Here is a 20,369-nt window from a genome sequence, read left to right on the forward strand (position 1 = left end):
GTTCTTTCTGGAGTCAATGAGTAGCTTGACATTTTCTGGACTCAGCATGTCTAGGCTTAACAGGCCTTCTTATATAGACAGGGCAGCATCTTCTTTAGCCTGCAGAAAGCATGGAGATGTGGGGCTTGGGTTACAATAGTTGGATTCTCTTCCCTTTAAACGTTTCAACAAGAGCAGAGGGATTAAAACACTTTTCAGTGCTAACATTTGAACTTTTGTTAATGGGTTATAAACCTAAATAGATAATTAATGCAATATTTGAGTGCTCCTCTGAGCACTATAGTTGTTTACATTTTTTTTAATTAGTCGTTTCTAATACATCTGTTTTTGAACTGCAAATACCAGGCTAGCTGCTCAACTTCTCTTTTTTCAAAGTACAAGTGACACTATAATATATTATGTTTTAAAGGACACCCTCTGCATTTTAGACTGTAATCTTCTTAATATGTTGTATCAATACAGGCAAGGCTTGCTTGTATAAAGCCTACTAATTTCATGTTTGAACCCTGTTTTTATTAGCATATCACAGTGTGAAAATATGCACAATTGGTGTTAGATTTTCTTTTTTTGTTTGCAGATATGGGCTTATCTGATGAGGAAGCCACTGTAGGGCAAATACAAGTTTCTGTACTGGGTAGGGGGATCAGCTCCTTCCCTGACATCTTTCAAGGACATCATTTTGCTCTCCATTTATGACTCCTCTTATTCTTACCAGCAAATTAATATCCTCCGTTTAATAGATGTTTTTTTTTTTTTTTATGGAGTAGGGATGCCCTCTCAGAAATGTCATAGTTTCTGGTTTAATCGTCAGCAGGTACACCTGATTAACAGCACGTTTGACAGTTTAGTATCACATTTACAACTAAGGCTGAACTGTATTAGAACTGTATGTAGTTGTCTTTCTGTAACAGGTTTAAATAAATAGGACAGGAAGGTTTTTTACAAAATATGTCCTAGGTAGAGCAATGGGCACTCTGATGGGCCACTATAATGGTTCTTTAGACAAATAACATAAAATGCATAGCAGTTTTGCACTGAAACCGTTGTATGTGTCTCTCTCTCCCTCTCATCTTTATTTTAAGCCTCTTCTTTTTTTTTTTTTTTTTTTTTTTTAATCTAGTGATGTTTACCTGTCATCTCGAGACAGACAGATATTGGATTGGCATTTTGCAAACTTAGAATTTGCTAATGCAACCCCCCTCTCAACCCTCTCTCTGAAGCACTGGGATCAGGTAATGTTTTGAAAACTAATTTAAGTGATGCACAAAATGCTATGTTTTAGTTATAGAAAAGGGCTCAAAATGAAAGAAAATTGAGAGACCACTACAAAGCATACCTTTCCAAAGTTCAGGCAGCATTCGATTGCCTGGTCATACCCATATTTGACATTTATGTAACTTCCCTTACTGTTGTATTTCACACTTTAAGCCAAGGTTACCTTCGTTGTTCTCCAACTGCGTGAAGGTAGTTCAACATTTAAATGGGTTATTCACATTTCAAACACTTTCTTCAGTTCAATTTTTTACATTGTTCATCAGAAATAGACTTTACATTTCTTACCGTTTTTCCAATATTAAAGTTTAAAATTCCTGTCTCTGGTATTTCAGTCTGGCAGCTCAGTGATTCAGGTGCAGAATCTGAATTGTTATAATTTGCTACATTTCGTTAATGCATTTCGCCGCTGCATCTGTGGAATATTAGCAACAACTGTATTAGTTATGACAGCAACCTTTAAAGGGGTTGTTCGTCCTTTAAAGTGGACCCGTCACCGAAAAAAATTATTCAAAATCTTATTTTATCACATTAATCAAGCAAAATGAACTTTAATTACACTATATAAATTATTTGAATCTTGTTTCCATCAGTCTGGGAATTAATAATTATAACAATCAGGCAGGAGCCATTTTGTGGACACTGTTATTAAGACAAGTCTTGTATCATCTCAGAATCTTGTTTGTGCACCAGAATGGGGGACTTGATGTCCATCCCCATGCCCTGGCTACACAATTAAATGGTGAAGAGAATGGGGGAATGTGAGGAGAGCAGTGACATGTAGGAAGTGCTGAATGGAAAGTGAAAGTAATTGTCTGCCCCGCCTCTATGCCTAGGCATAGAGGCGGGGCAGACAATATTTGATTGACAGCTGAGATTTTTAAATGAGTTTACAACAGCTATGAATGCTTTAATAAAAAATAGAAATTGGATTTCATGTTTAATTTGAAAAGGACTTTTATTATACAGATTTTTGTGTCTGGGTGACGGGTCCACTTTAAATTAACTTTTAGGATGATGTAGAAAGTGATATTCTGAGACAATTAGCAGTTGTTTTTCTTTTTTTATGTGTGGTTTTTGAGTAATTTAGCTTTTTATTCAGTAGCTTTCCCGTTTGCAATTTCAGCAACCTGGTTGCAAGGGTCCAAATTACCCTAGCAACCATCTATTGATTTGAATAATGAGACTCATTGAAGATTAGTAATGCATCAATTTAATGTATCAGTTTAGCACAGTTTAGAGTTTATGTTTGTAAGACACACAATTATGGCTTGGGTGTATTTCCTTTTATATTCCTTTTATATTTTCCTGATATTCATCTGACTTTCTACTTCCTGTATAGCTATTATTAATTAATTATTGTTGATTTTAGAGCCATGACAGATGGGATGCTTTGTTGCCTACTGGAATTCTCTGTCATGGGCCACAAAGCTTTGCATGTGTTTATCCCAATAATCACGCAAAAAAATGTGCATTTGACTGGGATCGCTACATGTAAATTGTTTACGTGCATTGATTCCAGTGAATTTGGAGGGGCGTTTTTTTTAGCATTGTGCATGCAGAAGAGCAGATTTCCTTCAATCGACAGAGCCTGCTGTTTATTGCCCTTACAGAGAAAATATTTTACAAAACTCTACCATAGAAAATTTGTCATTAACGTATATTGCATTGTTGCTTAGAATTATGTTTTCTTTTGTTGGGCAGATTTTTATTTTGGGGTTGACTTTCCCTTAAAATAGGTAAGTTTTTAGTACCATGTAGACAGTGATATACTGAATAGTTTTATTTGTTGTCCAGGTCAGTGACTTCATTTTGTAAACTAGAAAAAGGACGATCAAGGCAAATAATTCAAAACTACAAAATGGTTAAAAGGACATTTTATATAACAGAATGATAATGCATGTGAACACAAACCCCCTTTAACTTTTTTCTTCAAAGGAACTGTGCTATGCAAGTTAGACATTATTGAATGCATTTTGTACATTTTTTTTTATTTTTTTTTAATAGGATGATGACTTTGAATTCACAGGCAGCCACCTAACAGTCCGAAATGGTTATTCTTGTGTTCCTGTGGCATTAGCAGAAGGACTGGACATTAAATTAAATACTGCAGTCCGACAAGTACGATACACAGCATCAGGTATGTATACTGTATGTACTGGACAACAAGCACATTTTAAAACGATCCTCCACCCAATATTGTAAGAAAGTGTAATTCCTAGCAGCTTTTTTATACATGTTATATTACAGGTTTTAAAGTTATTTGAAAGTCTTAACTGCAGGTGAAAGTAGTATTTATCTTCTTCTGATCTCTGGGTGTGCATCTGACAATGTATGAGGAGTCAAACCTCCTCTAGGGTTTTTAAAGGGGAACTATTGTGAAAATGAAAATTTAATATAAGCTTCAGCATACTGAACTAAGAAACTTTGTAAAAAAAAAAAAAAAAAAAAATCAGTTAAATATTCTGTACCGTTTCTGAAATAATCAAGTTTATCTTCACTATCCCTCTCAACATCTGTTTCTCTTCATTTTCTCTTAATGTAGGAGTTGGGTGTCAGATATTCATTGACAGTTAGATCCAATCTATCTTATAGGGGGGCTTCATTGCCTAGAACAGTGCTGTCCAATTTCTGTGGTACCGAGGGCCACAATTTTACTGGCGGAGGGCCGATAATGGAAGTCAGTGTTGGCCACTCCCCTTTTTAATCCACACCCACTGTAAACACACCTTTATTACCACAATAACTTTTAAGATCATATCCACATTAACGGTGGTAGCACACCAAAAAACCAAATGGTTTTTGCTCACTGCAGGGAAATCCCTCATCACTCATATGTGGAAAATTGAAGTTATATTAAAAATATACCCTTAAATCCATATGCCTCATCCTCCCCTGTGGATAATACAACAATCCCCCCCAACACATGATTAAACACCTTAGGGGCCCCTAACAACAATTTCCAAATGCTAACAAACCCCAAGAACAAACCCCTAACAGGCTTACATCCCACAGGTAGAGTAGGGCAAGCAAAGAAAGGCACAGCCAAGCAGTATTGGGCAAGCAGAGAATGGCACACACAAGCAGCACTGGGCAAGCAGAGAATGACACACACAAGCAGCACTGGGCAAGCAGAGAATGAAACACACAAGGAGCACTGGGCAAGCAGAGCGTGGCACACCCAAGTAACACTGAGTAAGCAGAGAATGGCACACACAAGCAGCACTGGGCAAGCAGAGAATGACAGAGAATGGCACACCCAAGCAGCACTGAGTAAGCAGAGAATGGCACACACAAGCAGCACTGGGCAAGCAGAGAATGACACACACAAGCAGCACTGGGCAAGCAGAGAATGGCACACCCAAGCAGCACTGGGCAAGCAGAGAATGGCACACCCAAGCAGCACTGGGCAAGCAGAGCGTGTCACACCCAAGTAACACTGAGTAAGCAGAGAATGGCACACACAAGCAGCACTGGGCAAGCAGAGAATGGCACACCCAAGCAGCACTGGGCAAGCAGAGAATGGCACACCCAAGCAGCACTGGGCAAGCAGAGCGTGTCACACCCAAGTAACACTGAGTAAGCAGAGAATGGCACACACAAGCAGCACTGGGCAAGCAGAGAATGGCACACACACGCAGCACTGGGCAACCAGAGAATGGCACACACAAGCAGCACTGGGCAAGCAAAGAATGGCACACACAAGCAGCACTGGGCAAGCAAAGAATGGCACGCACAAGCAGCACTGGGCAAGCAGAGAATGGCACGCACAAGCAGCACTGGGCAAGCAGATAATGGCACACACAAGCAGCTCTGGGCAAGCAGATAATGGCACACACAAGCAGCTCTGGGCAAGCAGAGAATGGCACACACAAGCCGCACTGGGCAAGCAGAGAATGGCACACACAAGCAGCACTGGGCAACCAGAGAATGGCACACACAAGCAGCACTGGGCAAGCAAAGAATGGCACACACAAGCAGCACTGGGCAAGCAAAGAATGGCACGCACAAGCAACACTGGGCAAGCAGAGAATGGCACGCACAAGCAGCAATGGGCAAGCAGAGAATGGCACACACAAGCAGCTCTGGGCAAGCAGAGAATGGCACACGCAAGCCGCACTGGGCAAGCAGAGAATGGCACACGCAAGCAGCAATGGGCAAGCAGAGAATGGCACACAAAAGCAGAACTGGGCAAGCAGAGCATGGCACATACAAGCAGCACTGGGAAAGCAGAGAATGGCGCACACACAAGCAGCACTGGGCAAGCAGAGAATGGCACACACAAGCCGCACTGGGCAAGCAGAGAATGGCACACACAGGGAGGGAAGGCAGAACAGAGCAGAAGAGAGGGAAAGCTATCAGTCTAATATTTACTACATACAGTGACACAGTGCTCGTGGCCCATTAGCATTTTGAATAAGGTGTGAACAATGTGGCAGTTTCAGTCTGGGTCTCAGGTGTGAACAGTACAGGACTTTAGGATATAAACAATAGAGGTGTCAGTTTCAACAATACAGAGGGATCCCAGGTGTGAACAATACAGGGGATTACAGTCTGCAGTTGAGGTTTAAACAATGCAGAGGCCAGTTAATCTCTACCTTTTAAATCTTGCATATGGTAAGAAGACACAGCATGTGGGGGGCCACAGAAGGGGGGGGGGGTCACAAGCCACCAGTTGAACAGCCCCGGACTAGAAGATGTATTAAAGCTCACTTTATTACAATCACCAGACATATTGTCTCTGTACATGCAGGATTTATACACAAGTAATTTTGTTTGTACTGGAATGTTATTTGAATGAGCTCTAATTCATCTGTAGGAAAGGAAGCCTCCCCCCTAAAATATATTGGATCTAACTGTCAATGAATATCTGACACCCAACTGCTGCAAGAAGACAGAATGAAGAGAAACAGATGCTGAGAGAGCAGGGGTGATTCTGGCCTTTCTGCTGCCTGAGGCGAAAGTATGGCAATGCGCCCCCTGTGCCACGCCCCTGTGCCATGTTAGGAAATGTAGGAGAGAAGGAGGGTACCCCCAAAAAATGTAAACGTCGCCTGGTCTGAGCTGGCGAAGTCAAGTCTGGCTCAAGAGGTAACGTTCAGTAAAATCTGCAAATTAGCGTAGTTACGTCACTTTTTCAGAGCGCAACTTCACCTGGCGAATTTACGCCAGCACCCGTTAAATAGGCAAAGTGCAAAAATTACATTATGCTGGCGAATTTTCACTAGCGTTAGCCACTTTGCCTTTTAGTAAATTTCCCCCTTAATTTCCACAAAAACGTTGAATTTCGTCTTTATGTATTAACCAGGGAACATACATTTTTTTTTTTTTAAATCTAATTTTTTTTTTATTTTTTAACTTTTCTATACTTTTTTTTAACTTAAGCCTTGACTTTTTTATGACACACACACAGTGGGAGTGGAACAGACAGGGGTAGTACAACTATTATTTATTACAAATATTTGTTATTAACTTTTCTGTAAGTACAGTCAGTACAGTACCTGGTACTTCTTGTGAACAAACTCAGGCCCTAGACAGATGCAGCAACAGCCAGCCAGCCGCCCCAGGCACTAGTCCAAAAACAAATCCAGGCACTGCTGCAGCCTGCAGTCGAAACTCCAAAAGCCAGCGACCCAGCCAGCGACCCTGGAGATAGTGACGTCACCGGCGTCACGTGAGCAGGGACAGGGAGCAGGCAGCGGAGCGCAGCGCCAGCACGTAACAACGTCACGTGACGCATGCGCACTGGCCTGACTCCGTCTCCGCACTCCGCACAGGCACATCATAGGAGGAGTTAAGGGCGGCACTGAGGCAGCCGCCCGTCAGCAGCAGTAGAAGAGGGGATGGAACACCTGTCAACTGACATGACAAGGTGAAAGTCGCCGGTGCAGGCGCATTACACGCAGCGCACATTTAAATTTTTTCTAACTTCACAGCACGCCAGGCCAGCACAGCAGTCCAAATGCCGCCCCTTCAACTAACCGACATTTTGCCGCCTGAGGCGAGATTCTCAGGCGGCCTCATAGAAGCGCCCCTGTGAGAGAGGGATAATGAAGATAAACTTGATCATTTCAGAAACAATGCAGAATATTTAATTGATTGTTTTTAGAGTTTCTTATTTCAGTATGAGGAAGTTTATATTACATTTTCATTTTGACGATAGTTCCCTTTAAGCAGCATTTATCAGATGGCTGCAAGATTGTTTAAAGGAACAGTAACACCAAATGAGTGCATTAAAGTAATTGAAATACAGGTATTATGTACTGTTGCCCTACAATGGTACAACTGGCCTGTTTGCTTCAGAAACACTGCTTTTGTTTGTATAAAATAAGATGTGTAGCCATGGGGGCAGCCATTCAAGCCTTATGTTACATAGAAGATACTCTGTAGAATACCATTGTATTCTATTATAGTGCTTATCTTTGCCTTTTCTCCTTTTTCAGCTTAAATGGCTGCCCCCATGGCTACACAGCAGCTTGTTTATATAAACTATTGTAGGCTTTCTAAAGCACACCCATAACGCTTACCAATGCAGGGCAACAGTACATTATATTTTAATTACTTTACAACTGTTTTCTTTTTTTTTTTTTTGGTGTTACTGTAAGGAGTCCGAGCCAGGAGTGAAAAGAATGTAAACTGTCAAACACTGCTTTTAATATCCGTTTCATTTACAAATTGCTTTCAAACCATTGAAAATGTGTAAATAGTATATATTAGAAATGCTTAAAATTACATTCTATCCCTTTTAATGTAAAAAAACCCAAACAATCTGTAGTTTTTGAAAAGACTGAAAAGGCAGGGATAGCTTGTTTCACGTTTTCTCTGGAATATTTAATGTTTAACTTATGTTGTTTGAGGAGTCATGTTATGTATTTTCTCCTTACAGGATGTGAAGTTATAGCAGTTAACACTCGATCTACAAGCCAGACTTTCATTTATAAATGTGATGCTGTCCTTTGTACTCTTCCACTGGGTGTACTTAAACAACAGCCACCAGCGGTTCAGTTTGTTCCCCCACTTCCAGAGTGGAAGACATCTGCTGTTCAAAGAATGGGATTTGGAAACCTCAACAAAGTGAGCTACATGAAGTGGCAATTTCGCTTCATATTCCTCTTTGAAATAAAAATATCTGCCCTTTGTGTTCATCAACATACACTGCTCTGACATTTCCCTGTTTTTTTCCTAAAATAGTGTCACTCTGCTATTTTCTTGTTGATCGTTGTTATTGTGATGAATTCAGCATTGCTTAAGATTTTCATATTCTTGTAAACACATCTAAAATATTGATATTTAAAATATACCATCTCTGTTTCTTTGTCAGGTGGTACTCTGCTTTGACAGAGTATTTTGGGACCCCTCCGTAAACTTGTTTGGTCATGTTGGGAGCACCACTGCCAGCAGAGGGGAGCTTTTCTTGTTCTGGAATCTCTACAGAGGTTAATCAAATATTTAATTTTTGGGTACACTGTCTCTGCTGAAACAATATGATAACCATACAGAAAGTTCTCTAAGAAGTATGTGCAAACACTCAAACCTTTTTATTTTAGCTCTAATTTAAAAATTTTACTGGTGACATATTTCCAAATAATGTCAGATTTAATGTGTGGTAATTGGAGGGTGATATCTCTTTTTATAAAGCAGATATAGTGTTTTATTCATTTTTTTTATTTGTTTGATAGCACCAATATTGCTGGCTTTGGTAGCAGGAGAAGCTGCAGGAATTATGGAAAATATCAGTGATGATGTTATTGTTGGACGCTGTTTGGCCATCCTCAAAGGGATATTTGGAAGCAGTGCTGTTCCTCAGGTCAGTAAAACATAGTTTTTGAGGATTGCCAGAGCTCTTTCTTAAAGATGCAACTGTTCAGTGGAAACGTCTCATGGATTTTTGTTACTAGTGATCACCGCTATACACAGTCCAGTTATTTTGAATTTTGGACCAGATGTGACTGCTACATTGAAATGAAATCTTTTCGTATGTAGCTTTTCCAGTTTGAAATATATATTAATGTATTTCTTATATTTAAATCTCTATTCCTGTAGCCAAAAGAAACTGTTGTCAGCCGCTGGCGGGCTGACCCATGGGCCAGAGGTTCTTATTCATACGTGGCTGCTGGATCTTCAGGAAATGATTATGACTTAATGGCTCAGCCAATTACTCCTGGCCCTGCCATTCCTGGTGCACCACAGGTTAGTGTATTCTGTGAATAGACAAATGATTTTAAATTAGCATAACCAGTTTCGCATTAACTGATGGTTTGCAAGTGTATGCAGAGCTATGACTGTGTATAGATGCTTTAAAACATGTACACATTTGCTTTTTAGTATATTTAAAAGGAAAAAAATGCCTTAATCCCATTTACATACCTTCTTGACGTGCTTTCTCATCTATAAACATTTTAGTAATGGAACCACACTTAAGCTTTTTTTTTCTGGGAGTACAACATTTTTTGTTACGTTCGACTTTGGATCTAAGGAGATTAGAAATTTACTGATGAACTGTTCTTCATTTTATCACAATGCAGAACCGAGAATGCCCTCACTTACTTACTGTATTTAGTACACAACTGTACTTCGTACCTGTGCTTGTATCGTCCACCACTCTATAAAGGAAGGTCCATATCTGTTTGAATTTAATAACGAACAAACACCTTCTCCCAACCACAGGCACCTGCATCATACCTCCTCCCACTTCTGCTCAGCACCGCCTGTTACTGGCAATAGTGTCCCTATCCCTTTAACTGGTCTAAAAATGCACTGGGAATGGTGCAGATAGAGAGGGCTGTTCTGTTATACATTAAAGCCAGTGTTGTTTTTAAATCATACTCTTAGAATTAATTAAAAATGCTGCATTTTGGGTAAAAAATAAATTGCACTTTCTACACTGAACTTGCTGTTGTAAATGTGCCTTAAAATTATTTTTTTTACATCATTAAGCAGGTGTTAGAAGGGACAGTAAGGGGACCAGGATTTAGCTGCAGGGCAGGGGAAAAAATTCAATCAGATACTAAGGGCAAAAGTTATGTGAAAGCTTCAGGCTACAGCAGGTGCACCAACAGTCTGTCAGTGTAACTGCCCACTTTTACGCATCCATACAAGAATACCTGGGACAGAAAATAAGTGTTCACCCCATTTCTGCCCCTAACTGACTTTTAGACTGGACTTCCAGCAAAATCTTCTATTGCTATTTTGGCCCTCATTTTTTTGAACCAGATATGTCGATGGACAAAATCCTAAAGGAAGATACTTATTCACCTCAGTATTTACATTAAATAAATCGCACAGCATAATGTTTTTCATTGGACTGTATAAAATGATGTGCAAAAATAATAATAATAAAGTGTTAATATGAAAAACTAGTTCTTGTAGTAAAAGTCAGAAAAGACTGTCATCTTTACTATACTACATTATATTGTTGTAGTATTAAGCAATCATTTATATTATTTTACTAGGAAACAACTGTATAAGAATGCTCTTTATTTGACAAATTTTGGTCTGTAAAAAAACTCACTTGTTTTTCCTTATCTATCAGCCTATACCGCGCCTTTTCTTTGCGGGTGAACACACCATTAGAAATTATCCAGCAACTGTCCACGGGGCTCTTCTGAGTGGATTGAGGGAAGCTGGCCGTATTGCTGACCAGTTCCTTGGAGTTGTGTATAACCTACCTCGTCAGGCTACCCCTGGGCTTCCAGCACCAACGTTATAGTAAGGTTCAACTGGATCTTGATAACATGATGGATTAATTACATATGGACATGCCCCTTTCCAACCAACAAAAAGCATTAATGGATTCTTATTTTACTGCAGCTTTCTTCCCTGGCTGTTTTTTTAAAAAACGGATATTCATGACATGGAAACCATGTTAGACTGCATTAGTCAGCATTTTTTATCATAATAAAATCACTGCTAAGGCCTTAAGCACACCGGTATTTTGTCGATTGCCCAGAAAGTTGGTACTTTTCTCCTTAACCCCTCTTATAAATTCTCTATGTAGAGGATTAATGAGTGGTTGCATTAGGAAAAGTGCTGGGCAGTGAAGAGACAAAAAAGTGGATGTTTACCAAGCATACATTTTCAGTGAACTTACAAAAAGTATTTCAATATAATGGGGTGAAGGGGATGTGAATGTCCTTATTGTTAACATTATTTTGGTATGGATCTGATTTTTTTTTTTTTTGTAACCGTGATTTATAAATCATGTATCCATTAGCATAATGTCTTATTGAGTTCTATTTTAAATATTAAAATTGTTTATGAAAATTATTTTAAAATTGTCTAGTTTTCTTCCCTTTCGATATATTTTTCATTACAATCTATCGATTAATCCAGTCGTGTACTATAGGGAATACAGAGCAATACAGAAAGAAGTGAAGCATAGGCGGATTTTAATTAAGGCTTGGGAAGGCTAAGCCTTCTCAAACCTTTGTCCATTGTAAATGTACCCTAACTAAAAATCAAGTGGTTAATCTAGCACTGGCAAAGTTCCGTGGGATGGGTGTGATAGAGAAGTGATGAGTAAGACAGTAACAATCAAGCCTGATATACTCTACCTTGCTGTCTCAGGAGTTGTTCCTTGGTTCCTAGGCTCAGAATCTATTGCTCTTCCCTGCCCTGCTTCCAAGAACAATTGCCCGGCCACCAGGGGGAGGGACTACACGGAGCTAAATCTACAGTGCAGGGAAACTGAGGCTCCGAGCAACAGAAGGTGTGGAATATAACCTATTAATAATAATCATCCTGCTATTCCTGCATTAAATGTGGCTGCATTTCTTCATATATGATTTTGTTGTATATGTAAGCTGAAGGAGTTGTTTGCGGATTTCTTGAATACCAAATACTACAGACACAAGTGTAAGGTTGAGAGTCTTTTGTGGCTGTAAGAGTTAATCTTGCTCGGAATGGAGTGTGGGGAGGCAGGAATATGAATTCTAATGGGATTAATGGGGGAATGTTTTAGTTAGATGGGTAATTTTGGGTGCTTAAATAAGTTTTGGAAATGCAGCAAATGAAGTGTGCTGAATTGATGTGAGGGCTGGGCCTGCTGGTCCCTGTGGGACAGAAAAAAATAACAAACTGGGAGCTGAGTGTAAGGTAGTTGTGAGTATTGAATTCATCTAACATTAAAGGGCACCTGTTGGGAAATAATATTATAGCCCAAGGTTCAGGCTAAGAGAGCCCACGCTCCGGTTGAGGGTAACATTAGTTTTTTTTAAATTCCCCCGCCAGCGCAAGGCCACCAACACCGGGAGGGAGCTCCTGGTACAAGCAGCAGGGCCGCCATTAGAAATCACGGGGCCCCATACAACAAAACTTTCGGGGCCCCCTGGGCCCTGCCCACACTGGGGCCCAAGCCCCAAAATTTTTTTTAAAAAAACGGCGCCAGGGCCCCCCTTACATGTTAAAAAAAAAAAAAAAAATTGGGGCCCCAAAAATTAAAAAAAAAAAACGCACCAGGGCCCCCCTTACAAGTTAAAAAAAAATTGGGGCCCCAGCAAATATTTTTTTAAAAAAATTTGCGCCAGGGCCCCCCTTACAAGTTAAAAAAAATTGTGGCCCCAAAGAATATCTTTAAAAAAAAAAACATTGGTGCTAGGGCCCCCCTTACAAGTTAAAAAAATTGGAGCCCCAAATATATATTTTTTTTAAAAAACATCGGCGGCAGGGGCCTATAGAATATTAGAATAATACATTGGTGGCAAGGGGATTAAAAAAACCACACAAATTGTTCAGTAGAATTGAACTCGTGGCTTCAGGACTTCAACTTCGGGTCTTTTCGCTGCTTCAGGACTTCAATTTCAACTGTTTTCATGACTTCGGGTCTTTTTGCCGCTTCAGGAGTTCGGCTTCGGCTGTTTTCGTGGCTTCAGGTCCTTCGACTGTTTGGCTATTCGGCACATCCGCATTTTGGCTGTTCGGGACTTAGAAAATGGGCGCACGGCTTTGGTGCTCTCAAGTTGGCCCGGCTCTTTCAAAACTGCAGCACTGCCGGGCCCCCCTTCATGCCCGGGACACTTGTCCCCCCCTGACGATCGGGCCATGTTGGGGCACGGGGCACACGCATGTGCATAATGAGCGAACTTACTCATTATGCACGTGACTCTTTAAGTGCATGCTCTATGTACGACATGGTCGCTTACACAGGGAGCTCCCTCCCGTTGCGGGTGTCCAATTGCTGGCAGGGGGCAACTTTTTTTTTTTTAAAAAAAATAGTAACCCCCAACCGGAGTGCAGGCTCTATTAGCCCGCACCTTTGGTTGGGGATAATATTTTTGCCCAACAGGTGCCCTTTAAGTGATCAAACAGAGTGAAAGCTATGAGACTGAACGAAGACGAAAAAGTATATTTTGTATTATAAAAATATATTTTATATCAACTTGCCGTGCTACAAAGTGCATCTTTCTTTTAAAAGGGTTTAAAAAATGTTGTTGTACTTTTAAAGTTAACACCATTTATGTATGACACAAAATTATAAGAATTGTTGTTAAGTCTATTGTTGACTTATTGCATATAGATACCGGTACTTAATTTTTTTTAGCCTCCCCAAACAAAAAAATCACCATCCGCCTATGAAGTGAAGGTAATGTTTAAGTTGGTAAAGTCAGTAGTGGACTGAATATTATGGACATGTACATTTATACATCTACCACTGTGTGTGTGTGTGTGTGTATTAAGTCCAAAATGCTGCACACCTTCCCAAAGCCGCAAAGGCTGTGATTTCTTCGACGTTTCGGCTACAAAACTCTAGCCGTCCTCAGGAAGAACAAACATTACACAAGTGTGGTCATATTTAACATGCAGTGTTGGCGCCAAATCTGCCTGTGACATCATCATCAAGTGCCCACCACAACATAGAGTCATGTGAAAAGAGAAGTGTCAACCTAGATTAATCAAATCTTATGGTGAGCTTGTTGTCAACCCCTGTGACAAAAACCATATATCCAGCTTCTTGTTTCAGTGCCAGCGGATAGTGAAAACCTTGTGACAAAACTATTAAAATACATATGCATAACCAAGCCCGATGTCATGTAGTGAGAGTCATCAGGCTGGTTATATACTTACCCCCAGTTAGCGGTCGCAGCCCCACAGCGCCCTTCAGTACCCTCTATGCAGTTACCACCGCCGTCATAAAAAGCAGGAAAACCCCTCACTGTTTCCCTGAGATGACATACCCAAATGTCATATTCAATACAATCCGCAACCCTCCAAGCGCTGTGGGAGCTGTGGCTCCTCCCCTCATCCTTCCGATTGGTGGGCGTTCACACACTTACAAACTTTCCTCCACTCTCGTCAGGAGATAACGCCCCTCTATCCCTCCCACAGTTACCTTACGCTCTGGTGTCAGCCTCCAACTTGACGTCAGAGGTTTCACCTGTCCGATGTAATGGGGGGGGGGGTTTCTCTCAGGGGCTCATTTGCCCATCTACCACCTGGGAGTAGTTTTGGTCTTGAGTGTGCCCAGCCTACCACAGCTCAACCATTCTCAGCGCACCTCGGTTTATCTTAATGACAAGCATACAGAAGCCAGGGTAGTCACTCCAACCGAACCTACATTGGGGTTACCTCCTAGACAGACGGGTATACTGCTTGTGCTTACCATGGGGGCGGAGCTGTTCATGCTACTCAGGGGGTATCTTCCTATCATCGAGGAAGATAAAAAAAGTCTCATAATTCTCTAGGTCACAGTATCACAATTCCGATACCCTTGTATGTTACAATGTGACCAGGTTTCCAAATGCAAAGATGGGGATACAATCTCCATTTTATCACTTTAGTCCACCAATGATCCTGAACCGTAGACCTCCTCAGTATCCCCTCAGTAAACTCAGTCCAAATCACCAAAGGTCATAATCCAGGTCCACCCACCCCCATCCCATTCTTTAATAAAATGTGGACATGGGCAAAGTCTCATTGAGTCCTTTGGGTGCCAAGGTGTCCAGTTTGTATATCCACATTGACTCCTTCTGCACCAGTGAAAGTTCTCTATTACCTCCTCTTGGCGGGACCGGAATATGGTCTATGATCATGTGTCTAAACTGGGGGAGCGTATGTCTATACTTCAACCGGTTGGTCCACTTTGTCAGTCGCCAGAGCCATTCTAATAGCGCTCCTGTGATTATTCATCCTCTCTCTATACGTCGTGGATGCCTTACCAACAGGGAGAGGGGGTACTTTATTCAATATAATATATATATATATATATATATATATATATATATATATATATATATATATATATATATATATATATATATATATATATATATATATATATATAGTGAATAAAGTACCCCCTCTTGTAAAATATAAGGATATATAAGTTACAGAGGAGTTTCATGACCATATAAAAACACAAGGCCGAAGGCCATGGAACTCCTTGGTAACTTCTACTATCCTCATATTTTGCAACTAGGGGTACTTTATCTATTATAATACGCATGTTTCAGTGGGTCATGTGTAATAAATATATATATATATATATATATATATATATATATATATATATATATATATATATATATATATATATATATATATATATATATATATAGAGACAAATACAAGATTCCTCTGCACTCAACCCATTATCAATATATTTAAGACAGAGACATTTTGTGCATACTGCTACTGAAAAATGCCTTACCCTTTAAACAAAACAGGGATTGTTTGTCCATATATTGCAATATATTTAAGCTGGCCAACTACGTCAAAGTCATCCCATATCTGGCCAGTCCTATGCTCAATTTTCATCTGATTCATTAAGAATTCTATGGTTTAATTATACATTTTATAAAAGGGACGAATACGTTTTACCTGTAACTTACTAGCTGCTTTCAAAGTAAAACTCCCAAACTTGGCTGCCCTTTTATTAGACACCAGTGGGATCACCTGACTATAGTTGGAGAGGGTGGGGGCTACAACATGGAGCTGGTCACTGCTCTTGTAGTACTATAATAAACAAGGGAAAGTTGTGCTCACCACTAGTTTTTAAAATCATTAGGCGGGGGTGCAATGAGGGTGTGACCACAAAATACATATAGACAAATACAAGATTCCTCTGCACTCAACCCATTATTCAATATAAATATCAATAATAATACCGTCTCCAGAAACACCACCTGAGTGACGTTTTTCAAGCAGCAATAATATATTCCGTATCCACCACTGCTGTAGTGTATACGTTGACCTTGTAGGCATTATTTGCCCAGTGTGTTCTTCATTTTCAAACCACTGCCACTTAGCTGTGTGAGCTTGTTCACATTCTGTCTAAATATCAATAATAATACCGTCTCCAGAAACACCACCTGAGTGACGTTTTTCAAGCAGCAATAATATATTCCGTATCCACCACTGCTGTAGTGTATACGTTGACCTTGTAGGCATTATTTGCCCAGTGTGTTCTTCTTTTTCAAACCACTGCCACTTAGCTGTGTGAGCTTGTTCACATTCTGTCTAAATATCAATAATAATACCGTCTCCAGAAACACCACCTGAGTGACGTTTTTCAAGCAGCAATAATATATTCCGTATCCACCACTGCTGTAGTGTATACGTTGACCTTGTAGGCATTATTTGCCCAGTGTGTTCTTCATTTTCAAACCACTGCCACTTAGCTGTGTGAGCTTGTTCACATTCTGTCTAAATATCAATAATAATACCGTCTCCAGAAACACCACCTGAGTGACGTTTTTCAAGCAGCAATAATATATTCCGTATCCACCACTGCTGTAGTGTATACGTTGACCTTGTAGGCATTATTTGCCCAGTGTGTTCTTCATTTTCAAACCACTGCCACTTAGCTGTGTGAGCTTGTTCACATTCTGTCTAAATATCAATAATAATACCGTCTCCAGAAACACCACCTGAGTGACGTTTTTCAAGCAGCAATAATATATTCCGTATCCACCACTGCTGTAGTGTATACGTTGACCTTGTAGGCATTATTTGCCCAGTGTGTTCTTCTTTTTCAAACCACTGCCACTTAGCTGTGTGAGCTTGTTCACATTCTGTCTAAATATCAATAATAATACCGTCTCCAGAAACACCACCTGAGTGACGTTTTTCAAGCAGCAATAATATATTCCGTATCCACCACTGCTGTAGTTTATACGTTGACCTTGTAGGCATTATTTGCCCAGTGTGTTCTTCATTTTCAAACCACTGCCACTTAGCTGTGTGAGCTTGTTCACATTCTGTCTAAATATCAATAATAATACCGTCTCCAGAAACACCACCTGAGTGACGTTTTTCAAGCAGCAATAATATATTCCGTATCCACCACTGCTGTAGTGTATACGTTGACCTTGTAGGCATTATTTGCCCAGTGTGTTCTTCATTTTCAAACCACTGCCACTTAGCTGTGTGAGCTTGTTCACATTCTGTCTAAATATCAATAATAATACCGTCTCCAGAAACACCACCTGAGTGACGTTTTTCAAGCAGCAATAATATATTCCGTATCCACCACTGCTGTAGTGTATACGTTGATCTTGTAGGCATTATTTGCCCAGTGTGTTCTTCATTTTCAAACCACTGCCATCTAGCTGTGTGAGCTTGTTCACATTCTGTCTAAATATCAATAATAATACCGTCTCCAGAAACACCACCTGAGTTGTTGTTGTTTTTGTTTAAAAATAATGCCAGGCAAAGGCAGGCCGCCACGCAGAGGCACTAGGGGCCGTGCTGCTATGCTATCCTGTGGCCCTAGGAAATTGCCCAGTTTTAAAAAGGCAATGACCCTGAACTCCCAAAATGCTGAAGAGGTAGTTGACTGGCTTACACAGCACACCCCATCCTCTACCGTTTCTAACTTTACCACAACATCCTCATCCTCCACTGCTATGGGCACCCCACGTAACACTTCCTCCACCACCGGCGCCCCTTCTTCACTGGAGTCAGAGGAGTTATTTTCACATGAGTTTCTTGAACTGAGTGATGCGCAACCATTATTGGCAGAAGAAGATGAAGGAGATGAGGACGTTACACCAGATTTAATTCTGGCAGAGAACACAACAGAGATGGACATAATGAGTGATGACGAGGAGGTCCCCGCTGCTGCTTCCTTCTGTGAGCTGTTAGAAGAAATTGATGCATCTGAGGAGAATGATGATGAGGAGATTGATGTTTTGTGGGTGCCCAGTAGAAGAGAGCAAGAGGAGGATAGTTCAGATGGAGAGACGGAGAGTCAGAGAGGCAGGAGGAGAATAAGACTTAGAAGAAGCAGGGAGGACAGCTCGCAGGGAACAGTAGGGCAACAACATGTATCGGCACCTGTGGTCAGCCGGCCAACGCACCCGCCATTGCCGCCAACGCCGCCGACTTCTACTTTTACCGCCAGATTGCCAGCCTCAAAAAGGTCAGCAGTGTGGGATTTTTTTAATGTGTGTGCCTCTGACAAAAGCGTTGTAATTTGCAATGAGTGCAGTCAGAAACTGAGTCTTGGGAAGCCCAACAGCCACATAGGTACAACTTCTATGCGAAGGCACATGAACGGCAAGCACAAAGCACTTTGGGAGCAACACCTCAAAGGCAACAGGCAAACTAAAAGCCACCCTCCTTCTGGTCCAGCATCTTACTGCTCTACCTCTGCTGTCCTTGACCCGTCTGAACCACCCTCCACTCCGCCTTCCACCTTGACCACCAGTTCCCATTCCCAGTCATCTGCCCCCAGCCAAGTTTCTGTGAGGGCCATGTTTGAGCGTAAGAAGCCAATGTCTGCGAGTCACCCCCTTGCCCGGCGTCTGACAGCTGGCTTGTCCGCACTCTTAGCCCGCCAGCTTTTACCATACCAGCTGGTGGACTCTGAGGCCTTCCGCAAATTTGTAGCAATTGGGACACCGCAGTGGAAGGTACCCAGCCGCAATTTTTTTTCAAAAAAGGGAATACCACACCTGTACCACCATGTGCAGAGCCAAGTCACCGCATCTCTGTCACTTAGTGTTGGGCCAAAGGTCCATATGACTACTGACGCATGGTCCTCCAAGCATGGTCAGGGCAGGTATGTCACCTACACTGCCCACTGGGTGAACTTGGTCATGGCTGGGAAGCAGGAAATGTGTGGCTCAACAACGACAGTGGAGTTGGTGTCACCGCCACGGATTGCACACGGTTCTGCCACCACCTCTACTCCTCCTTCGCTCTCTACCTCGTCTTCTTCCTCTTCTTCGTCCTCTGCTGCTGGGTCCTCCTCCTCCACACCTGTGCACCCCCAGCTCCCCCTAGGCTATTCGACGTGCCAGGTACGCCGTTGTCATGCTGTCTTGGGGATGACGTGCCTGGAAAGCAAAAACCATACCGGATCTGTACTCCTGTCATCTCTGCAGTCACAGGCCGATCGGTGGCTGACCCCACACCAACTGAAGATCGGAAAAGTGGTGTGTGACAATGGAAGCAATCTGTTGGCAGCACTGAGACTGGGCAATTTAACACATGTGCCCTGCATGGCACATGTTCTGAATTTAATAGTACAACGTTTTGTCTCAAAGTACCCAGGATTCCAGGACGTTCTCAGGCAGTCCAGGAAGGTGTCGGCCCATTTCAGACGTTCCTATACAGCCATGGCACGCCTTGCTGACATTCAGCAGCGGTACAACATGCCAGTCAGGCGTTTGATTTGCGACAGCCAGACTCGCTGGAATTCAACGCTCCTCATGTTGGAACGTCTGCTGCAACAACAAAGAGCCGTCAACGAATACCTGTTTGAACTGGGTGGTAGGACTGGATCTGCAGAGCTGGGGATTTTTTTCCCCCGTTACTGGGTGCTTATGCGCGATGCCTGCAGGCTCATGCGCCCTTTTGAAGAGGTTACAAATATGGTCAGTCGCACCGAAGGCACCATCAGCGACCTAATACCCTTTGCTTTCTTCCTGGAGCGTGCCGTGCGACGAGTGACAGATGAGGCTGTAGACCAGCGTGACGAGGAGCAGGAAGCGCACGATTTCTGGTCGGAATCACCAGAACGAACCCAGGCACCTGCTGCAACGCAGGGAGAGGTGTCAGAAGTGGAGTCAGAGGAGGAAGGTGGCTTTGTGGAGGAGGAGGACCAACAGGAGCAGGCTTCCCAGGGGGCTAGTGGTGACCTTTTGGGGACCCCTGGT

At 41.7% G+C, this 20,369-nt stretch overlaps 1 protein-coding gene across 1 annotated transcript in view; it reads left to right on the plus strand.

The window, feature by feature from the left end:
• Positions 1-11,538, plus strand: part of kdm1a.L (lysine (K)-specific demethylase 1A L homeolog) — a 34,520-nt gene extending 22,982 nt beyond the window's left edge. Inside the window, exons 13-19 of the mRNA XM_018246765.2 lie at positions 1,121-1,232; positions 3,280-3,412; positions 8,159-8,346; positions 8,594-8,708; positions 8,952-9,079; positions 9,316-9,462; positions 10,805-11,538. Coding sequence (XP_018102254.1) covers positions 1,121-1,232; positions 3,280-3,412; positions 8,159-8,346; positions 8,594-8,708; positions 8,952-9,079; positions 9,316-9,462; positions 10,805-10,981 — 1,000 coding nt within the window. The 3' untranslated portion in view covers positions 10,982-11,538. The remainder of the gene's footprint in view (positions 1-1,120; positions 1,233-3,279; positions 3,413-8,158; positions 8,347-8,593; positions 8,709-8,951; positions 9,080-9,315; positions 9,463-10,804) is intronic.
• Positions 11,539-20,369: the final 8,831 nt, after the last annotated feature.

The sequence above is a fragment of the Xenopus laevis genome, chromosome 2L (genome assembly GCF_017654675.1).
Source record: "Xenopus laevis strain J_2021 chromosome 2L, Xenopus_laevis_v10.1, whole genome shotgun sequence".
Taxonomy (NCBI): domain Eukaryota; kingdom Metazoa; phylum Chordata; class Amphibia; order Anura; family Pipidae; genus Xenopus; species Xenopus laevis.